The sequence below is a fragment of the Rhinoderma darwinii genome, chromosome 1 (genome assembly GCF_050947455.1).
Source record: "Rhinoderma darwinii isolate aRhiDar2 chromosome 1, aRhiDar2.hap1, whole genome shotgun sequence".
Classification (NCBI taxonomy): Eukaryota; Metazoa; Chordata; class Amphibia; order Anura; family Rhinodermatidae; genus Rhinoderma; species Rhinoderma darwinii.
The window spans coordinates 27,677,127-27,700,756 of NC_134687.1; the positions used below are offsets into that span (position 1 = coordinate 27,677,127).

Below are 23,630 nucleotides of genomic sequence, written 5' to 3' on the forward strand. Positions count from 1 at the left end.
GAGAAGTATTGGGACACCTACACATTACACCTACGGAAGCTTTTATGACATCCCGTTCTAAATTGCTTCTTGTGAATGGAGCTAATGAGGTATTAACATGGAGTAAAACCGCTTCACTTTTCCTGGGAGGCTTTCTACAAGATCTTGGAGTTTGTCTGTAGAAATGTTTGACCGTTCATCCAGAAGAGTATTTTCGAGGTCAGACACTGATGTTGGGGACGGGGCCGGGCTCACAATCTCTGTTCTAGTTCATCCCACAGGTGTTGAATGAAGTTGAGGTCAGGGCTCTGTGCGGGAAGTCAAGTTCTTCCACATCAAAACTCACCCAACAATGTCTCATGCACTGGGGCGCAGTCATGTTGGAACAGGAAAGGGCCGAACCCCAAACAGTTCCCAAAAAGTTGGAAGCTACAATTGTCCAAAATGTCTTGGTATGCTGAAGCATTAAGATTTCCCTTCACTAGAACGGAGGGGCCGACCTCTGAAAAACCAAACCCCATAGCATTACCCCTCCTCCACCAAACTTTACAGCTGGCACAATGCAGTCAGGCAGGTAACGTTCTCCTGGCATTCACCAAACTCATCCGTCAGACTCCAGATAGAGAAGCGTCACTCCACAGAACACGTTTCCGCTGCTCCAGAGTCCAGTGATGGCGGCTTTACACCCCTCCATCCGACGCTTGGCATTGTGCTTGGTGATGTAAGGCTGGCATGCAGTTGCTCGGCCCCCATGCCATGAAGCTCCTAGGCAGGTTTTTGCTGCGGATGTTCATGTCGGAGGAGGTTTGGCTCTGCCGTTATTGAGTCAGCAGAGCGTTGGCGACTCTTATGCACTTGCTCCTCAGCATTTGGCGCCCCCGCTCTGTAATTTAACGTGGTCTCTACTTCGTGGCTGAGTTGCTGCGGTGCATAAACGCTTCAACTTTAAAATAAAACCACTCACAGTTGATGGTGGAATATCTAGGAGGAAAGAAATTTCATGAACTGACTTGATACAACGGTGGCGTCCTATTACAGGACCACGCTGGAATTCAGTGATCTCTTTAGAACAACCCGTTCTATCACAAATGTTTGTAAAGGCGGCTGCATGGCGAGTGCTGGATGTTATACACCTGTGGGAATGGGACTCAATGGAACACCTGAATTCAATGTGAGGTGTGTCTCAATTCTATTGCCCATATAGTTTGTGTGAGGGACCTAACACAAGGGGACTGCCCAAAGCAGACAACTGCTTTAACCCTGCAAATGTCCATATGGTGAGACCACAACAAACTGCAACAGTGGTAGGATGCAAGTACGCAAAAATGGGAGGGCCCTCACACCCAATCCAAGATACAAAATAGTACCAAAGGCAATAGAATCCCTTTCAATAATCCATGTTGTAACGGCCGCGGACCGTCGTTCCTACTCACACCTTGACGGCCATGGCCTTGTGAGTGCCGCACAGCATCTCCTCCTTACGAGACGCCAGCAGTCAGTTCTGCTCCACTCTGCAGTGTCCCGTAGTGCGCGCGCGTGCATGTATTGTAAAAAGGGTTCTGCCCTTTCACTCCTTGCATGAGACTTGTAGTTTTCCCATGTTCGTATTGCAAATGGCCCCTTAGTGTTATCCTGCTCCCAGTGTTCCTGTGCCCTACTACCTGTTTCACTTATCCCGTGCTGTGTTTAGTTCCTGAGCCTGTCTAGTGTTGGAGTCGTGTTGTGCCGCCTGCTGTTATACACCACGTCTGGTGTGATCTGCCACTCGTGGTATCATCCGCGTGTCTGGCGCAACCTGCCACACCTGCTGGTATACTACACACTTGGTGCCATCTGCCATTCCTGGTACCATCCGCCACGTCTGGCGCAACCTGCCACATCTAGCCCCATCCGTGCCAGAGCCTCTGCTATTGTCTGGACTATCTCAGGTACCCTTGTGCTACGAACTCTTGGTATAAGACTTTGCATAGACTGTGACTTGGCCAGCTGCCTCTCTGCTATGGCGGAGCAACCTAGTGGGTCCACATACCCCTAGATTGTGACACGTTTTTTTGTGCCCAAGTCATCATACAGAACATAAGCAAAGTTTCGACCCATTTGCGTCTTTCTCAACCTCCTTTAAAGGCCCTGTTACATGGGCCAATGATCGGTTGAACGAGTGCTCATATGAACGCTCAGTCCGAGCAAATGCTTGTTCATCGGCTGATCGCATCTCTTATTCGAACCAAAAAATGGTTGCTAGTCGGCATCACATATCCACGGATCAATGTTTTGTTTCGCCGATCGGCACTTGTTTTTAGGGTCATTCTCCTCTGGACATAGATAAGGGTACATTAGATAATTGAAAGATTTTCCAGACCCACAGCTACAACCCATATTGTATTTTAAGAATGATTGTCACAATCTTGCCCCTGCCATCCACATACCCCCCCCCCCCTCCTTGCCCTGGAGCTCTTCCCCATTAACAACAATAATCAGACAAGGAACAGGACCATTCCGGATATGGGTTTTTTGTAACACATGATGTTTAGCACACACTGCCCGGGAAAGAGATAGCATCAGCTATACAGCGGTTACATAATAAAGTGCGCCGTTATTCACAAATGACTGCAGTAAAAGTAAAATAATCAATAGATCTCCTCCGCGTAGAGAGCGCTCATTTACTGTTTCCGAGCTTTTCCTCTTTATTTAGCGCTCCCACCGCTGCAGTCCCTGCTGAATATTGACTTTCTCACATTGACCATATATCTCCGGTTGAGCACTTCACAGTCCACCTGACTGCACTAAACACGTCTCTCCGCACAATAATCACTTGTTACATGGCTAGAGCGCAATCAATCAGAAACCCACAGAGGTGGTCATGAGACAAGTATCCGAGCGGCCGCAATACAACTCACTTATGGCCAGAACGTAGTCGTTACTTATTCAAAATAACAAGTTACTTAGCAAATATTAGCTTGATAGTCCTCCTGTCCCTCTGAGCGGCTTGTTTTTGTCATAACCATACCCTAAAGCCTCGTTCACACTAGGTCAGTGGTTTTTCGGCACAACCACACCACAAAATCCCTGTTAATATGGCAGATGGTTAATAATTGGTAGCTCCAGTATTAAGCCTTTGAGGACCAGAGGAATAATTTTTTTTCCCACAGCCACAGTTTACTATTTTTGGCCGGAAAGTGAAAAAAAAATTTCTATTTAGTTCCCATTTTGGGACAAATATGAAATTGCTTTCACACTGTGTTTGCAGTGTCTGTTTGTTGTATGCACAGGGAAAGCCCCCACCGCATATGTCAAACATATCTACAGGTCACCTTACACCCGACGGAGGCCAAAATACTGACCCATTGGCCTCCATTGGATTGGTATAGGTCAGTAAACCTTTCTTCTGATGTATGGAATAGCAAGCACTGCAGAGTTATTCAATACAGAGACATCCAGCACGAAGACCCAGCAATCGCTAAAATAAAGCGGCAGAAATGCTCGTGTGAGAGCTCAGCCGCTTCGTGCTTTTTCCGGAAATCAATGTATCGGAGTACGGGCTCAATAGAAAGTCTATGAGCCCGTACTCCGATACATCGGCTTTCCGGTAAAAGCCGAACAGAAACGAAGCGGCTGAGCGCTCACACGAACACTTCTGCCGCTTTGTTTTAGCGATTGCTGGGTCTTCGTGCTCGGTCCCCCACCAATCAAAACTTCTGATATGTCATTACTTGTTGAACGTTTAGTTACCCTTTCACATTGGAGTCTATGGGCGCAGGATTGCATCCATCAGAGATATATATATATTTATTTGTACATGTTTGTTTAACATTCACGCCATATATCTCGGGATTTGTCGGGTTTGTCCATATAGCGTTGCCACTGGGCTAGTAAACCACAGGTCCAGGCTTTATTAACCTTTTTTTACCCTGCTATAGCAAGTGTCAGTAATTTTGCATAATAACAGTGCGTGCGCAGTCAGGTTTCTTCCTATTTGGATTGGATGCTTCTCCTTTGCTGGACCAACTACTCCTAAGAACGTCAATAGCGTCAGGACTAGGTCAAGTGTGAGATTTGAGCCAGCAGGAGATCGTTGCCATGACGGTATACTAAGTCTGCTGCAATGTTTAGTTAGGTGGTCAAAGTATCATCCATATGAATCACGGGACCCCAGGTTTCCGAGCAGAACATTGCCCAGAGCATCACACTGCCTTTGCCAGCTTGTCTTCTTCCCATAGTGCATCCTGGTGCCATCTCTTCCCCAGGTAAGTGATGTATACGGCCGTCCACATGATATAAAAAAAAATGTGATCCATCAGATCAGGCCGCCTTCTTCCATTATTCCATGGTCCAGTTCTGGTGCTCATGTGCCCATTGTAGACGCTTTCGGCGATGCGCTTTCTATTATAGCCTGCAGTAACTTTTTCAGCAATTTGTGTGCTACAGTAACTCTTTTGTGGGACAAGACCAGATGGGCTAGCCTTCACTCCCCACGCACCTCAATAAACCTTTGGTGACCATGACCCTATCCCTGTCTCACCAATTGTCCTTTCTTGGACCACTTTTGTTAGGTGCTAACCCCTGCATACCGGGAACACCCCAGAAGACCGGCCGTTTTGGAGATGATCTGACCCAGTCGTCTAGGCATCACGATTTGGCCCTTGTCTCTGTCACTCAGATTCTTACACTTGCCCATTTCTCCTGCTTCCAACACATCAACTTCAAGAACTGACTGATCACTTGCTGTATAATTTTTTTTTTTCCAGGGACACTTAGGGTGTGGCTTATCTGGTGGGTGTGTCTAATAGTGCGTGGTTTATATGGTAGGTGTGGCTAATGGGCGTGGCTTTCTTCCCAGAATTTCTGCATACAAATAAACAAACAAAAATTTCTGACAAGTTGTTGTTTGGCTGACAGCTACCATGGTGGCCGCTATATCTCTCTGGTTGTATACAGGCAGGTGATGTCTCACTTTATCACTAGGGCTAGGCGATATGTGCTGACCACTACCAGCATACATAGTGCCACACTCAGTGCCCCTTGTAGATGGTGCCCCATACTGCCCCCAGTAGACAGTGCTACACACTGCTCCCTGCAGATATTACCACATACTGCTTCTGTAGATAATGTCACATAGCCCCTTTTTAGATCGTGCCACACAGCCCTCTATTGATAGTCCCACAGTGCCCCCTGTAGATAGTCCCACAATGCCCCCTTTTTAGATAGTGCCACATTGCACTCTGTAGATAGTGCCACATTGCACTCTGTAGATAGTGCCACATTGCACTCTGTAGATAGTGCCATACACAGACCCCTGTAGATAGTGCCACACACATTCTGTAGATAGTGCCACACCCCCCCTGTAGATAGTGCCAAACACTCCCCCCTTTGTAGATGGTGCCACACACTCCCCCATTGTAGATAGTGCCACACACTCCCCCCATTGTAGATAGTGGCACACACTCCCCCCATTGTAGATAGTGCCACACACTCCCCCCATTGTAGATAGTGCCACACACTCCCCCCATTGTAGATGGTGCCACACATTCCCCCCATTGTAGATGGTGCCACACATTCCCCCCATTGTAGATAGTGCCACACACTCCCCCCATTGTAGATAGTGCCACACACTCCCCCCATTGTAGATGGTGCCACACATTCCCCCCATTGTAGATGGTGCCACACACTCCCCCCATTGTAGATGGTGCTACACATTCCCCCCATTGTAGATGGTGCCACACATTCCCCCCATTGTAGATAGTGCCACACACTCCCCCCATTGTAGATAGTGCCACACACTCCCCCCATTGTAGATGGTGCCACACACTCCCCCCATTGTAGATGGTGCCACACACTCCCCCCATTGTAGATGGTGCCACACACTCCCCCCATTGTAGATAGTGCCACACACTCCTCCCTTTGTAGATAGTGCCACACACTCCCCCCATTGTAGATAGTGCCACACACTCCTCCCTTTGTAGATAGTGCCACATACTCCTCCCTTTGTAGATAGTGCCACACTCCTCCCTTTGTAGATAGTGCCACACAGACCTCTTTAGTGCCCGGGTGTCCCTCAAACAAAAAACAAAACCTTATACTCACCTAACCCCGTTTCCACAATGAATGGAGCTCCACAGCCTTCTCAGTCCTGCAGCTTATGTGTCGCAGAGACAGGATCCCTGCGTAGGACCGCGCGATCCAGTGACGTCATTGCGTCGGTATTCTATCCCAGCGTTTTATAGGCTGCAGACCTAACGTGGCCTGTGGCATAGTGGATGGCAGAGCAGGGAGCAGGCTGCCTGCTCTGCCATAGTATTTAATTGTATCTGTGTCCTGAGGATGCAGATACAATTGAATACGGTAGTCGCCAGTTCAAATTGCCTGGCCACGGTCCGAGACAGTAATTTGCCGGGATTGTCTCTGTAAATTCGGGACAGTCCCGGCAAATTCTGGTGAGGCGTCATTGTAACCAGATCATCAATGTCATTCACTTCACTTGTCAGTGGTTTTATGTATTTTATCAGTAACAGTAAAGAAATTCGTTTGAAGGACAAAATCAGTAAAACGCAGGGGGATTGTCTACAGTAAAAAGTTACAGCGTTGCCCATGGCAACCATATTTCAGCTGTCATGTTGCTAGTCTAAAATACAAAATGAAAGCACTGATCTTATTGGCAACGCAGTTTTGTTATAGGTAATTTTTATAAATAAAGTTCTTCGAGTTTGACTTGAATTCATGGCGCTAGGCAGCGTACAATGTGTACGTATCACCATGACAACACGTAACCACACCCACCTGAAGCGCCGCTACTACCACGCTCTCGCTTTGTTAACGTGTTGACGTCAGTGTTTACATCGGAATGGGCGGGGCTAGGGCGTACGTTCTGTGTTGTGTGTCATGTCCGGGTGAGTGGAGTCTGTACAGTGTTCCGTACAGTTGAGCTGCGGGCAGGTATGTGGGGGAGAGACATGGCCGGATATGCGGCTCCTATACTAGAAACATGACTATATAGTGTACTGTGTATATAGAGAGTCTGTACGCTGCTGGGGATTGGCTAATAATAGGCTGGAGGGGGATGGGGAGTATGAATGTCTTATACGAGTGTTCTGCATCATGATTAAGTAGTAATGATTACAAAAATAAGCCCCTCCCCCAAGTAATATAAACTCTATAATATACTTGTCGCTGTAGGACGTGACGTCTCTATGTTATCTATTATCAGAATGACATCACAGCTGTCTCGGTCATGTGACAATAATATGGATGACGTAATCACAGCAGAAATCGCCCATAGAAGTGAATGGCGAGTGCGGCCACCTCCATATTCATTCTCCGCCTGGCTGTGGCGACTGCCTCATTATGCAATGAGGCGGGATGGGTTTGGGTGACCCCCGTTTTGGAGATAGATGCGGGTTACAGCTCTGGGACCAGCACCTATCAGACGCTTCCTTCTGTTAGGCTCCGCCTGCTTTTTTGACAGGTGGCGAGAACTGGAGAACCAAAAGTACATTTTTTTGCGACGTTTAGACGGTTTACGACAGAAAACTGGCGTAGAAACGTTGTGAACTTTCCCCCTTTGTGTATTCTTTCCTTCCTGTTTTCATAATTTCTTGCTGTCAGTGAATGGGAACTTTCTTGTTGGCTTCCAGAGGTTGAAGACCTGTACAGACCTAATTCTTCTCATACATAAAAAAAACCAATCTTTCTCCTCCTCTGATAGTTTGTTACAATGTATCAGTGCAGATAATATATATCACGCCTGTTTAGCTCGCAGGTCTGTAGAAATTTTCAGCCTCCGGACCAAATTTAAAGGGGTTTTCCCCGCACCTATCTCTAGAACGGGGCCCCCTGACCCCTGTCTTACCTTCTCTTGCTCTCTGGGCATCGGGTTACGAGGTGATCGAGAGTATGGAAACAGCGTAGTATGGAAAAGCTGGGCTATTTCCATGCTCCCGACTCCGTGACCAGGGACCAGCAACAGCCGGAGAAGGTAGGATGGGGTCAGGGGGCCCCGTTCTAGAGACAGGTGTGGAACCCGCATCTATCGGACATTTATGGCATATCCTGTTTACATACCACTAATGTCCGAGATGGGAAACCCCTTTAAGAAATGTCTCTGATGGATATTAACAGATTGGTATAATCCCTTCCCGCGGCCTGACGGAATAGTAAATTACATTTGACCCATTACGTCGAGGTGATCGCACCGCCGCGTCCTCACATGATCACCTTAATGATCGCCGGCGGGAGGACAGCTGTAGTACGCGGCTGCACTCCCGCCGCAACTTCCGGTATCCTAGAAAATTCCTATCCCAGCATTTAACCTGTTCAATGCTGTGATCAAGACTGATTGCCGCACTATAGAAGGGGGGATCTCACCCTTGTACCTGTGATCGCCGGGACTTGCGTCGCTATGGAGACAGCCTAAGACCAGACAAAGGCCCCCATGGCTGTCTCTTGTAAATGCCTGTATGGGCCGACCAGTGGTAGTTCTATTCACATATGGTGTCAGTATATTGTAATAACAAGTGTAAAATAATTTTATATACTATTCTATGAACTTCCGGTAATCCAAATATTCTGCCACCCATCAGATCTCATTGATGCCGGATGAGAGGAATTGTTCTGAACTCGGGTACGAGGCTTCTGCTGCTTTACCGTCTTATTTCTGCCTAGACCTGTGAGGATGGAGCCGACACTTGAGGAGTTGGTGGAGTCGCTGACGACGTCGGGTGAACCTCAACTCAACCTGGTAAAGCTCAAGCAGTTGAAGAAGATTTGCCGGTATGTTTTCTTTTGCCGAAAATGAACCCCTTAGGCCTTATTCACACGAACGTTGAATATGTCCGTGTGATTTCCGTTAAAACAACGGCCGCCATACATGTATTTCAATGGGGCCGTTCACAGGGCCGTTGTTTCAACAGACCGTGTGAAGGGTCCATTGACAGATAAAACATGTCCTATTGTCTTCGGTTTTCATGGATCCCTCCATAGACTCAAGTCAGTTTCCACAAAAGTGAAAAACGGCCGTTTTTCACGTCAGAGTTTCCCCACGTTCGTGTGAATAAGCCCTTAGAATGTATAACGGGTTCCTCTAACCTCCGAGCTGCACAGAGCCGTAATACAGCCCCATAGACCTCTATAGGACCTTGCTGCACCTCTATGTGTCTCTGATTTCCTCCGCTGTCTATGAAGTATGACTCTTATTTTACATTCTGAATGTCTTTTGCCCATGAATGTTGTTCCTTGACCCCGTGTGTATGGGCCATATCAACATCTTCAGTCTGTCTTCAAACACCCTGTGGAATTCGTTTGGCGACCTTACAGGATGATTCTGCCTTTAATTTATCCCTTAAAGAGGCTCTGTCACCAGATTATAACTTGACTATCTCCTACATAATCTGATCAGCGCTGTAATGTAGATAACAGCAGTGGTTTTTATTTTGAAAAACGATCATTTTTGAGCAAGTTATGAGCTAGTTTAGATTTAGGCTAATAAGTTTCTTAAAGGGAATGTGTCGCTAGAATTTTTTTTTTTTAGTTAAACATTTCGTATATACATGATTAGACATTGTTCTAATTTTTTTAATTTTTTTCACAAGTCAGGAAATATTATAAATTAGATTCTAATTTATAACATTTCCATGTGCTGGTCACTAGAGGGAGCAATTCCCAAAATTGCAGCATTGGCATGTGGTAAAGCAACCTCATTGCTTTATGCTGCAAAATTGGAGAAGACACATTCGCTCTAGTGTCCTCAAACAATCCCCCCTCACTTATCCTGGCTAGTGCCAGGAGAAAGGAGGGGGTTGAATGTTCAAACCTCCTACACTGTGTGCCGCCATTTTTTGAGCGAATGCACAGTGTAGTAGGCTTACATACACTGGTAATCACACAGTAAAACACGAACATACACAAACATAACTTACCTGCTCCTGCCGCCGCCGCCGCTCCCTCCGGTCCGTCCGCTCGCTTCTGAACACATGTCCGGAAGCCGCGACCGGAAGTCGTCATCTTACTGTCTGGCCGCAGCTTCCGGTCCACAAGAAAATGGCGCCGGATGTCGCTCGGCCGAGGACCTTCCATTTGGACTATGTGGGAGCGGCGCATGCGCCGTTCCCAAACAGACGGCGTACAGCATAGTGGATGGAACGGCTCCCGTTCACATTCTCTATGGGGATGTATATGCCGTATTCCATCTCTGTATGTGTCGTTAATTGACACACAGATGAAAAAAAAATGGCAGCCCCATAGTGAGAAAAAGTTAGAGAAAAATAAAAAGAAAAAAACTAAAAAGAAAAAAAAATATTTTTTTTTTTAAATAAAACGCTAAAAGCAAATTGATATAAACATTTTTTTTTCCGCGACACCCGTCCTTTAATAGGCAACGGGGCGTGTTTTTACGTTTTACGAACTGGCCGTTGTACAGAGGAGTGTATGACGCTGACCAATCAGTGACCAATCAGTGACCAATCAGTGTCCACTCTTCTCATTGTTCCAGCCCAGCATGATCCGCAGCACAGTGTGATTGTGCAGTGAAAGAAGCTGGGCTGGAACAATGAGAAGTGTATGACACTGATTGGTCACTGATTGGTCAGCCTCATACACTCCTCTGTACAACACCCAGTTGGTAAAAAGTAAAAACACGCCCAGTTGTCCATTGAGAGTCATTAGCATAAATCTAAACTAGCTCATAACTTGCTCAAAAATGATTGTTTTTCAAAGTAAAAACCACTGCTGTTATCTACATTACAGCGCCAATCAGATTATGTAGGAGATAGGCCACTTATAATCTGGTGACAAAGCCTCTTTAAGAAAACATGGTAACTCACTCTGCTATGCTGTTTCTGTATCTCCTGTTAACTTCTTTGGGGGTTACGGTCAGCTGTTTCCAGATCCTGACCACCTTCACCACCTGGAGGCAGCGGCCACCTCACTTTCCAGATACAGGATCGGGGGGCCCCTGTTTTTGAGATAGGTGGGACCCGCATCTATCAGACTTTTATGGTATATCCTGTGGATATGAACCGGATTGAGACAATACTGACAAAAGCACAGAGCATTTCAGGAAATGATTGTAGGGATTATGCAATGACCTAAGGAAATGATAGAAATATGATTCAACATTTCTACCACAAAGAGATGATGATGCAGGAAGAAATCTCCGCCACCAGCTAATGTCAGGGCAAATCAGAGTGATTGTCCATAAAAACAACCCAGCTTATTTGATCTTTATTTCATTGCAATTAGTCCTGTGTGTTGTTTGATCGCACCCCAAGACCTAAAAATGTTACCAAATCCAAAGATAATCTTCATCTGAACAAATTTCCCAGCATTCCCTGCTGGCTCAATGTCCGCACAGAGCTTGATTCAGTGAATGGGAAGTGTCATCTTTATACCACTGTACAGTAATCTGGTTTAGGAAACCCCTCTGCATAATAGAAGCTCAGCTAAGCTTTCAGGGGCGTGTCTGTCAACAAGCTTGTTGACAGTTTCCAATAGTAACCAGCAGAATTATGAATGCAGCTTTGGACTATAAAACAGGCTGGAACTACAGACCAAGATAAGTCATGTCACTTTTTATGTAGAGTGTATGAACCCAGAAAGGCTCAAGCATCAATAACCCGTATTTAAAGGTGAACCTTTTAGATGTACCTTTGTTTGAAAATCACCCCTCTAACATTTCCATTTATTTTGCAGGTCTTCGGATGAACATATTAGACATGTGTATCACCTGCTGATGACACAGCTGAACCAGGATCATGCCGAGATCCGCTTCTCCGCCTTCCAGATAGTCGGCGAGCTGTTCAGTCGATCGCATCTGTTCAGGACGCTGCTCATCTCCAACTTTCAGGAGTTCTTGGAGCTCACCGTAGAGACGGACTACGACCAGCCGCTGCCTCCTCCCAAAGAAGTGGCGCAGAAACTCAAAATTTTAGCCATTAAGACTGTTCAAGAATGGGATGAGAAATTTGGGGAAGCCTACAAGAAGTTGTCCTTGGGTTACCACTTTTTGAAACAGAACAAAAAGGTAAGAGCCCCTGAAGGGTCTCTATATGTTCTAGTATAAAATGTTACCTGCTGTCCATTCCTCCTACTACCCTATTGCTATCTCCTAACCGCCCAGACATTTTTATTGGTTGTAGCTGGACTGACCCTTTTTCTAATCTGAATATAATATGTTGAATTAGTGATAAATAAATCTTTAAAGGTAAACTCCACCCTTTATCATGCCTTCAGGTCCAGTATTCTGTGCTGATTCATTTCCTAATATATCATCCCCTGCACAGACATAGAGTTAAAGTGTTTCCCGAGCTTAGGAAAAACACAAAAAAGTACCTACATGTGTCTGAATGGTTAACAGATAATGCCACCAAAGCTCAGAGGTAGTTATTTCATCATGGGCTGCCCAGCATGTGAAACACGATCCCTCCAGAGAAAGGGAGGGGGGAGAGCATGGAGCAGTGAAACACGATCCCTCCAGAGAAAGGGAGGGGGGAGGGAATGGAGCAGTACAGATAAGAGGCATTTGATGTGTGAAGTCCCGAGCCCTGCATTCGGCTGTAGACATTGAATGGAACGGCAGGCACATGCGCGACCACCACTCCACCCTGCGATGGTGCAGTGGGGAAGATTTGGGGGCTCAGGTCCCCTGTTTTAGTGATCATTCCGGGTCCCAGTGGTGGGGACCCCAGCGATTTATAAATTTATTACTTACCCTGTGAATAAGTGATAAATGTTCTTAATAGGAAAGCCCCTTTAAAGGGCTACTAAAGTTTTCAAAAACTTTTGTCGTCATAGTGACATGTCAGAAGTTTTGATCGATGGGGGTCCGAGCACTGAGACCCCCACTGATCGCTAAAGCCAAGTGGCACAGCTCTCACCCAAGCGCTTCTGCCACTTAGTTTTAATGATCGATGGAGGTCTCAGTGCTCGGACCCCGACCGATCAAAAATTCTGACGTGTCACTATGACATGTCAATCGTTTTTTTTGTTTTTTTTTATTCTTTATTTAAGAAATGTTTTAAATAAACAAGCAGAAAGGGACAAAAATAAGAAAGGGGTAAGGCTATGTTCACACGGAGTTTTTTGCAGGAGGAAAATTCCTCCTGCAAAAACTGCTCCAGACGGTTTTTGCACAGTGGTTTGACAAAAACTCGTCGAGGCGTTTTTTTCCTTTTTCTGACTAATTGAAATGTGGTTTTGGAGGCGGAAACCGCCTCAAGATGGGTCATGACGCTTCTTTTTACCGCGACACGTTTTTTTTACTCGCGGTAAAAAAACTCGTCCAACTCCCATTGAAATCAATGGGAGGCATTTTCGGGCGGTTTTTAAGGAGTTTTTCGGCGCGGTTTCTGCATCAAAAAACTCTGTGTGAACAGGGCCTTACAGTCCAAAATAAAATAAGTTCACATTGAGATACAAAATATGAAGGGCAGGCAATCATAACAGTACAGGACAGGTCACCTGGCACAGCAGACGACCGATATTATCAGTAGGAGCATTAAGATATTATAACAAGTCATGTCCCATCATGGAGCATAGTCATGTGGAATACAAAAAGGGAACAAAAAAAAACCAAAACACATTAAATATATATATACACGTCTTTCTCAATGAATTAAAATATCAAAAAGTAAATTTTTTTCAGTAATTCAATTCAAAAAGTGTCTCTCATATATTCTATAGATTCATTACACACAGAGGGATCTATTTCCAGCATTTTTTTTCTTTTAATGTTGATGATTATGGTAACAGGTAATGAAAACCCCAAATTTAGTGTCTCAGAAAATTAGAATATTATATAAGCCCAATTTAAAAATTATTTTTAATACCGAAATGTTGGACTACTGAAAAGTCTGTACAGTATCTGCCCTCAATACTTGGTCGGGGCTCCGACTCTGCATGAATTACTGCATCAATGCGGCGTGGCATGGAGGCGATCAGCCTGTGGCACTGCTGAGGTGTTATCAATGCGGCGTGGCATGGAGGGGGATCAGCCTGTGGCACTGCTGAGGTGTTATCAATGCGGCGTGGCATGGAGGTGATCAGCCTGTGGCACTGCTGAGGTGTTATCAATGCGGTGTGGCATGGAGGCGATCAGCCTGTGGCACTGCTGAGGTGTTATCAATGCGGTGTGGCATGGAGGCGATCAGCCTGTGGCACTGCTGAGGTGTTATTAATGCGGCGTGGCATGGGGCGATCGGCCTGTAGCACTGCTGTGGTGTTATCAATGCGGCGTGGCATGGAGGTGATCAGCCTGTAGCACTGCTGAGGTGTTATCAATGCTGCGTGGCATGGAGGCGATCAGCCTGTGGCACTGCTGAGGTGTTATCAATGCGGCGTGGCATGGTGGCGATCAGCCTGTAGCACTGCTGAGGTGTTATCAATGCGGCGTGGCATGGAGGTGATCAGCCTGTAGCACTGCTGAGGTGTTATCAATGCGGCGTGGCATGGTGGCGATCAGCCTGTAGCACTGCTGAGGTGTTATCAATGCGGTGTGGCATGGAGGCGATCAGCCTGTGGCACTGCTGAGGTGTTATCAATGCGGTGTGGCATGGAGGCGATCAGCCTGTGGCACTGCTGAGGTGTTATCAATGCGGTGTGGCATGGAGGCGATCAGCCTGTGGCACTGCTGAGGTGTTATCAATGCGGCGTTAATTTATGATAGAGCGTATGATTTAGACCGTTCAGCAGGAGTAGGAGAAATATTCAACTCTCTCTTCCAGCTAAACGCATAAGAGGGTTTTGTCTCTTATTGTAAATCCAAAAGACAATTATATATCGTAGCTATCACCTTCGGTGTTATAGAGCCAGAAGAGAGTGGATGTTCAAAGGGGGTAAGATCTCTATGTAAGTTCAGAACTCGCCAGACCCTACAATAATAATGCTTTAGTTGAAAGTAGTCCCATCGCGTTCTGGAGTTTTCCGCAACTAAATCCTCATAGTGTTTCAATTGTCCATGAGACATAACCTGCTGAAATGTCAAGGTTTCCCCCGTTTGGGATCTAGCCAAAAAAGAGGGACCCAAACCCGGAGGGAAGTCCATGTTACCTACAATCAGTGTCAAAGGCCCATCTCTTGAAAAAAGTTTCACTTTAGAAAGATACATCTTGTATGCCGTAATCACACTCCCAATAACGTATGGCAAAGCCAAGACATTGGACCTGGACCAAGCAGCGCCTGGTGACCATGGCAGAGCTGTCAAGGGTAAGTCCGATTGGGCATTCTCCAGTTGGAGACACAACTTTTGTGCGTTATTTTGTGAGTTGATCTCGCTGTAGAGTGTGTAGCAAAGGTAGGTAATTGAGAGCATAAGTGTTTTTGAGATCCACCGGAATCATAATACCCAGGTATTTAAGCGCGTTTTGTTGCCAAGTAAAGGAATAGGAAGATCTAAGAGACTGCACAAGGTGAGTATCCAAAGAGATTCAGAGCGCTACTTTTGGAGAGATTCATTTTAAAATTACTATAGTGGCTATATTCCTTAATAGTGGAGGCAAGGAGCGCAGTGGAGGCAAAGCAAGGAGCGCAGGCAAGGAGGTAATGGGCTGGGAAATATACAGAAGGACCTCATCTGCAAATGCTGAGCAATTGACCTGATGTCGGCCAACTTCTAAGCCTTTAATATCAGGGTCATTTCACTCAGGAGGTGTTCCATCACTAAGGCATAAAGCATCGGCGATCGTTGGCAGCCTTGGCGCGTGCTATTGCTGATGGTGAAGGTAGAGGATAAAGTGTTATTTACATAAACTTTTGCCCTGGGTCCAGAGTAAAGAGCTTGAATGCGTTGTAGCATCACCTGGCCCAATCCCAGCTGTATTACTGACGCTTCCATGAATCCCCAGTCCACCCGGTCAAAGGCTTTCTCGGCGGCGTCCAAGGAGTGCAACATACACGGAGCAGAATGTTGCTTGGCATAGTTGATAAGAGAAAAAGATTTAAGCGTGTTATCACGATCCTCTCCAGAGGGGACAAAACCCCACCTGATCCAAGTGGACTAGGGAGTCGAGCAAGCCACCCAATCTATTCGCTATTAATTTTGCATAAATCTTGGCATCAGTGTTTATTAGAGAGATGGGACGATAGCTTGCGCATTGCTGGGGATCTTTTCCATCTTTGGCTATGACAATGATGTGGGCAAATAAGAATGCCGGAGGGGTCAGAGTAGCTTGAGACAAGGCATTTAGGGCCCTAAGTAAGACTGGAGCAATGTCGTCATCGAGGGATTTATAGAAGCCTGCCGTAAACCCGTCTGGGCCCCGACTTTTACCCGACGTGGGATTGTGGATAGGTAGATGGGTAGGGAAGGCAGCGCCGTATCATGGATACATTGGGTGAGAGAGCGAGCCTGTAGGGAAAGGGGATTTGTAGTGTGCGGGGGAGGGGGGTTGTAGAGAGATCCATCGTACAGTAGGAAAGCCTCCGCTATTTTATCAGTCACATGTACCACATTTCCTGCATCATTTTTGATTGATGGGATATCTGATGCCGCGGGCTTTTCTCGCAAAGCTAATGCTAGAAGTTTATCCGGTTTGTCGCCCCATTTGTAAAACGGACGGGATCATAATTGCCGGATACGGTCGTGTGTTTTATTAGGCGAGTTTTGGATGTCTTGACGTATGAGTGTAAGTTTCTGAAGCGCGTCAGGTCGTAATGCACGTTTATGCTGCGCCTCTAAGAAATGGAGCCCCGAGAGCAGAGACTGCAGCTTAGCACTCTCTTCTTTCTTTAGTCTGGAGCCATGCTTAACCCGTATACCTCGCAACACATTTTAAAGCTTCCCATCTTATAGGTGGGGAAATGGCATCCGATACATGGTCCTGCTGAAAGTGTGTTATCGCTTGTTAGAGTTCTGACTTGCACATTGCGTCCTGTAGGAGCGACGACATAAGTCTCCAAGTAGAAGATTGTTTAGAATCTGGCTAAAGTTTCAATGCACCGAAAACTGGCGCACGATCCGACAATAAAATGTTACCTATATCCGCTGTAGAGACCTGCGCGAGCAGTCTATGTTGCGTAAAAATGTAGTGGATCCTACTATAGGAGGCGTTCACGTGTGAGTAGAAGGTGAAGTCTCTGTCCTCCGGGGGTGTCCAGCGCCAAATATCACACAATTGCATCTCTCGTAGGGCTTTACGGAATCTATTGAGTTTGTTGTATACAAGTCTCGAGGGCCTCGTAGATGTATCCAAAGAAGGGTTAATAGGGAGATTTAAGTCTCCACAGAGTATGAGGCCTCCTTGTGTAAAGGAGTGTAGTTCTTCCAGGACTCTAACTAGGAAGGCAATCTGATTTACGTTTGGGGCATAAATATTGGCTATAGTATAAATATGTGAACCAATTTCACACGTCACAAAAATAAAACGGGCTTCAGCACGTTACATGGAAGTGATTTATGGAATAGGATAGAAACTCCTTCTGTTTTGCCATTGGGGTTAGTACCATGGTGGGCAGAAGTATAATAGCGATTTTTCACATTTGGAAAGTGGTCCGTGTGAAAGTGGGTTTCCTGCAAGCAGACTATAAGGGCTCTATGTTTATGCAAGGAGAGGAGTAGAGAATCTGAGACCGCTTTTGGGGTGTATTGAATCCATGGACATTAAAGGATACAAGAGACAATTATTCCATCTGAGAAGATCTTGGAAGATGTCCGCTACGAATGGGGAAAAGAAGGAACTACGCAAAATACAATAAGATATCCGATAAGAAAATGATATAGAACAAATCAAAAAAGACAGAAAGTCTGTCGGTAGTATACACTAGTAAGGAAGCGCGTACGTGCTAATTCGACACAAAAAGTTAGTGTAACCTATGGGGGGGTCGAGAAAGACCCAGTCAATGCGCGACTACACAGATCAGTAAGGACCGGGTTTTAAATAGAATGCTTAAATGCAACAGAATACAACGGGAGTGCATCGGTTCCAAAGTTTCTTTCAAGAAAGCTACCCATCTCGGGAGTGCCAGAATTTAGATCTCCAGCATCTGCAAGAAAGTAGGGAGATCCTCAGGTGTGGAGAGAACTGCAACTTTAGTTCCCATTATCACATGTAGAGCAAAAGGTAAACCCCAGTGGTAGAGGATATCGCGAGATTGACGTATAGAAAGCAGTGGCTTTCAGGTCGCTCTCTGTCTGAGAGTTCGCCTTGACAAATCCGGAAATAAAGATATTTTAGCGCCATCAAAGTCAATGGTCTCGAGAGGCCTTGCTCCCTGCATTATTTTTTCCTTGACCGCAAAATAGTGTATACGGCATATTACGTCACACCGTTTGGTTGGATCAGCGCTACGTTCTCGTACATTGTTGAATATGCCTTTGAGAGTAGCAAGAAGATCAGAAGAGCGTGTCGCTCCTGGAAGACCTCTAATCCTTATATTATTCCTTCTATTTCTATTCTCCAGGTCATCGTGTTGAGAAATAAGAAGGCGTTGCTGAATAGAATGAGTCGTAGTTGTGCGCTGTAGTTCTTGCACAGTAGCAGTGATCGAGGATCTGAAATCCTTCAAATCCTCAACTCTGTCACTTAAATTATGAACATCCAATTTGACTTGTTAGGTCCTGTCGCCAGCCTTTTTTGAGATCAGTATCCAGCTTATCCATATCGTGTGGTTGGCAAGAGGGCTAATAGGGCCTGCAGTTCTGTGCGGCCTTTTAAGGTATTGACTGCCTCCTCAGGTGGAGGTAAGTCACGAGTAAGACCATCTCTGGAAGAGGACCTCTGGTGTCTCCCAAAGTGCTGGGGTAATGCCTTGTCAGATTTATCTTTCCGAATGGTGGGGGGTATTGCCTCATCATTTGAGGAAGAGTCCTGTAGTTTGGGGCAATCGGGTTAATGGCAATGCTTTCTGCAAGGTGGAATACGCCTAGAAAAGAGATCTTTTAATCGGTGGGCTAAGCCCTTCATGTGAGCCCCCATGGGGTGACGGAGCAGGGGAGAGCATGTGGTGCGAGTAGTCACTGTAGGAGTTATGCTGCGAATCAGCAGACCTAGGATCGAAAGGCGTCACAGCCCTGCACGAGGTAATACCATCTCCCAGCACCATAATGTCCACTTGCCGACCATGAGTTGATTGCCACGGGGTAGGAATGTTCCAAGTAGGTGTAGTCGTGTCCTCCAAAATGGGTGAAGGGGAGACCGTGTCCCGGGTGGAGATTTTCTTACCGCGTCCATCAGTTTCTGTTTCACTGTGGATGGAGTCCCCCAAGGATTCCCCGATGCTGCTCAAGGAGGGCGAGATGGCGCCTGCTGGACCGTGTCCACACCCGGCTCACTGTCGAACGGCGTCTCTTGAAGCGGTTGAAAAAAGTTGCTAATAGGCACATCCGATGCCACACTCGTCTGGGAGCTTTTGAGGGAGCTTCTGGTCTAAGTCTTCCCCATGGTTAGTGGAAATATATCCCGTTTTGTCAGAACCCAATCCGGAGCTCTCCTTAAGTGTTTCTGTTCGCCAGCGTGACAAGCCATGCGCCCAGTTTTTTAAACGTTTAGTTACCCTTTAAGTGATAAAATGCTGGCTGCTTTCAGCCACCACTAGAGGGCGCTTATTGCATACTGCTTTATCATTGTGTTCAATGTGTGAATGGTATGTAAGCTCCCTCTAGTTGTGGCTGCTCCAGAAAAAAAACTAAAAAATAACTCTGTGTGGGGAATTTGGAGAACCGAACAATATAAAGATATATTAAGAAATGAATCCCCTCCAAATTTTGGTAATCTTGCTGATTTACAGACCGTATAAGAAGGGGCAGAAAGATGGGAGTAACACCCCTTAAGTTACTGCATTATGTGATAAGTTCTTGTATAGCACCAGCATAAACCTGATCCTTACATTGTATCTGAACGGCTCTTCTGTGGATACATTTCAGGTGGATTTCCAGGATTTGAGGTCCAGGACGGTAGCGGAGAGAAAGCGAGAAGAAGAAAAGCAGAAACGCTTAGAAAATATTTATAAGGAGAAAGCCAAAAAAGCAAAGACTGAGATGGAGGGTGAGTGATCGGAGTGTGAATTCTCTCCTATATTAGCTTCTTTGTTTAAAGGGGGAAGGGGGGGGGGAGGTCAAAAAGCTGGTGGCAGGGGGTCAGCAATCCTTTGCACCAGGCCGAATTAGGTTCTGTGCACATCACGTTTGTGCCCTACATTTATCGTGTATGTTGCGAATTCTCCCGACTTGCATGATGATCATGTCCATAAGGCTCTATTAGCCCGATGGAGACCAAAAGAGTGTATTAAATGTATACGTCCGGCGTCTCCTGACATCATTGTCTATATATAGACTGTAATGTCAGGAGCTTCCCATTGCCACTGTACCCAGGCAGAGCGTTGGAATCATCGCCTTTGGCCCTGGGGAAGCTCTAGATATGGACCGTGACACCAGGAGACGTCTCCCTGCCCCGCTGCTTACTCTTGTAGGCATGGCCGGCATTAGGGTCGTCAAACTGGGCAACTGCCCAGGGCTCACATCCTCTCCGGACCCCTTGCCGACTATAGCAGCTGCTATGGGGCCCACGCTGCCCGGCACGTAACATTTATATGCCAGGCGCCATAGGCCTCCTCATGCCTGGTGGCGTTGCTAGCACCGTCCTCAATACGCAGATACAATTGAATAGTATAGGCTGCAGGCCACGTTAGGCCTATAGCCTATAAGACGCTGCAAAGGAGTCCCTGCCCAGGTTCGCGTGATGACGTCATTGCATCACGCTGACCTACGCAAGGATCCCGTCTGAGATAGTGGATCGCTCCATTGGTCGCGGGAACGGGACTAGGTAAGTACAATTTTTTTGTTGGGTGGGGGACTGGCGGTGTGGTGCTATCTACTAGGGGGGGGGCTGTGTGGTGCTATCTTCTAGGGGGGGGCTGTGTGGTGCTATCTACTAGGGGGGGGCCGTGTGGTGCGATCTACTAGAGGGGACAGTGTGGTGCTATCTAGTAGAGGGGGCTGTGTGGTGCGATCTACTAGACGGGGCTGTGTGGTGCGATCTACTAGAGGGAGCTGTGTGGTGCGATCTACTAGAGGGGGCTGTGTGGTGCGATCTACTAGAGGGGGCTGTGTGGTGCGATCTACTAGAGGGGGCTGTGTGGTGCGATCTACTAGAGGGGGCTGTGTGGTGCGATTTACTAGGGGGGGCTGTGTGGTGCTATCTACTAGAGGGGACAGTGTGGTGCGATCTACTAGAGGGGACAGTGTGGTGCGATCTACTAGAGGGGGCTGTGTGGTGCGATCTACTAGAGGGGGCTGTGTGGTGCGATCTACTAGAGGGGGCTGTGTGGTGCGATCTACTAGAGGGGGCTGTGTGGTGCGATCTACTAGGGCGGGCTGTGTGGTGCGATCTACTAGAGGGGGCTGTGTGGTGCTATCTACTAGAGGGGACAGTGTGGTGCGATCTACTAGAGGGGGCTGTGTGGTGCGATCTACTAGAGGGGGCTGTGTGGTGCGATCTACTAGGGCGGGCTGTGTGGTGCGATCTACTAGAGGGGGCTGTGTGGTGCGATCTACTAGAGGGGGCTGTGTGGTGCGATCTACTAGAGGGGGCTGTGTGGTGCGATCTACTAGGGCGGGCTGTGTGGTGCGATCTACTAGAGGGGGCTGTGTGGTGCGATCTACTAGGGTGGGCTGTGTAGTGCATTCAATAGGGGGGCTTTGTGTGGCACTATACAGGGGGTGGGCTGCATGGCACTATCCACAAGGGGGGGGGGCTGTGTGTGGCACTTATTATTGTGGGGTGTAAAGAGGGCACTATTATAGAATGTGGCACTGATGGGGCATTATTTCCATCTGGGGCACTACAGATGGTGAGGTTCTTGTAGAGGGTGGGGAGGTGCTAGAAAAGCGAGAAGCCAAACATGTTTGTGTGGCAAATTGTGCAGAGGCGATTCGTAGTTGGGAGAAGGCGTCAGGGCAATCTGGGCAAGATGAAGAAGAAAAGGAAAAGTGAGCGACTCCAATCTGGGCATATCCACAGGAATTTACAAAAATGTCTGAGATGCTGGTGCCAGCTCTGGGACCTGCACTTGGGACTGCAGAATCCAGACGGAGACCGGTAGAGAGAGGGTCACGCGACTGTTTCCATAACTCCCATTGAACAGAATGGAGAGCGCTGCGCGCATGGGCGACCCGCTCTTCACTGGTCTCCGCCTGGATTCTGCAGACAGTTCTAGATAATAGTTGCAGGTCCCACATTTTTGTCATTCCCTGTGGATATGTCATAAACGTCTAAGATGGGAACTCCTTTAAGTTATATGGTCTGCAGAGCGCTTGTTTTGGACTGGCATCTGCCACTATATGGTCTCTATGTACTGGTAATATTGGTCTTTGGTTTACTACACACGTTTTACTACACAAGAGTGGCCGCATTATTTCTATATAGCTTACGGGTGGGCCCCAAGAATTCTTTCCTCTGGTGGGCCCAAGGTAGTCCAGTCTGACGGTGATCATAGTATTATATTAATGCTTTTGCATCTCTAGGTGCAATATTCGGGGGGGGGGGGGGGGGCAGCATTTTTTTTAAAGCCTGAGAGCAGGATGAAACGTTTTATCTCTTGATTCTGTGTTCAGGGGTGGGAGGGGAAGCTGCAAGTGAGAGCAAAAAGAAAGATCACAGCCTGTCACTGTCTTCTCTCCGACCTCTACTTCCTCCAGCGATCCCAGGGGGGGGGGGGGGGGGGGGGGATACAGGAACTTTTCTTCATTTTACCACCCCTATTACCAATCATAGAAGATATGTCACATTTAAAGGGAGGGGGTGTATTTGATCTTTTGTTGCTAAGCCTCTGCTTGGGCAAGACTTTTCGCCACAAACATGAATTTTTATATATTTGTTTTTTTTTTACTAAATAATCTGCTTTAATGCAAAATTGCAAGCAGGTGCCCATGGGTGCTGGGTGGCAATAGTTGTCTACTTGACAAAATATATGGATATAGGGGTATAATATCCTTTAAACTAGACACCAAATTAAAAAGGACATTCCACATGTAAGTCCCTCATGCTCCTACCCAATTGCTAACTTTACAAAAACCGTCACATTTTCTTCACCCCCATGATGATGTACAATATATACATTTGTTTTCGGTCTATTAGAAATGCTGGAGGACATCCAGTCCTGCCTCACAGAGATGGAGAACTGCTTCAACTTGTTGCTGCCCAATCTTGAAGAATTCAGTCTGGTCAATGATGAAGTAGATGAAAGAGACTGCGTATTGAGGAAAAACGACTCTCTTAAACCGAGCGTCCCGACACCCTCGCCCTTACGTGAAGCCGACGACGAACGACCGTGTTGCAGCAAGGACTTGCCCAAGCTTGCTGCACCCGACGCCAATCAAAATCCAAAAGGAGAGGGCAAGATGGAAAGCTCAGATGAGTCTGACAACGACTTTGAACCTGTAGAAGAGTCTTTCATCCGAGACCATGGACTGGGGTCTCACAAGTATACACTCAACATTGAAATATCAACAGGTGACTCTTTAGCCTTGTGATTATAGGGGATACGTTAGTAAAGTCCATAGAATTCCCGTCATTTGGCATCCAGGAGGGGAGGGGGATGCAGCTGCAGTTCTTCCTAACTCTGTCAGTGACCTGCATGCTATAAAGAGGAAAGTGACGATACATCTGATGTCTGGAGAGAAATATGCATTTTCAGAGGCAATTCAGATAGAAAAAGATCCCAAAATCTTAGGT

General features: G+C 46.7%; 1 protein-coding gene across 4 annotated transcripts in view; it reads left to right on the forward strand.

The window, feature by feature from the left end:
* The first annotated feature begins 6,778 nt into the window (after positions 1–6,778).
* UVSSA (UV stimulated scaffold protein A) overlaps positions 6,779–23,630 on the forward strand; it is a 77,139-nt gene continuing 60,287 nt past the window's right edge. The window contains exons 1-5 of one of the 4 annotated variants that reach the window (XM_075856831.1): positions 6,779–6,799; positions 8,553–8,742; positions 11,659–11,989; positions 19,823–19,943; positions 23,034–23,408. In XM_075856831.1, coding sequence (XP_075712946.1) covers positions 8,645–8,742; positions 11,659–11,989; positions 19,823–19,943; positions 23,034–23,408 — 925 coding nt within the window. In that variant the 5' untranslated portion in view covers positions 6,779–6,799; positions 8,553–8,644. The other 3 variants (XM_075856812.1, XM_075856838.1, XM_075856821.1) reach the window with 3 other exon arrangements.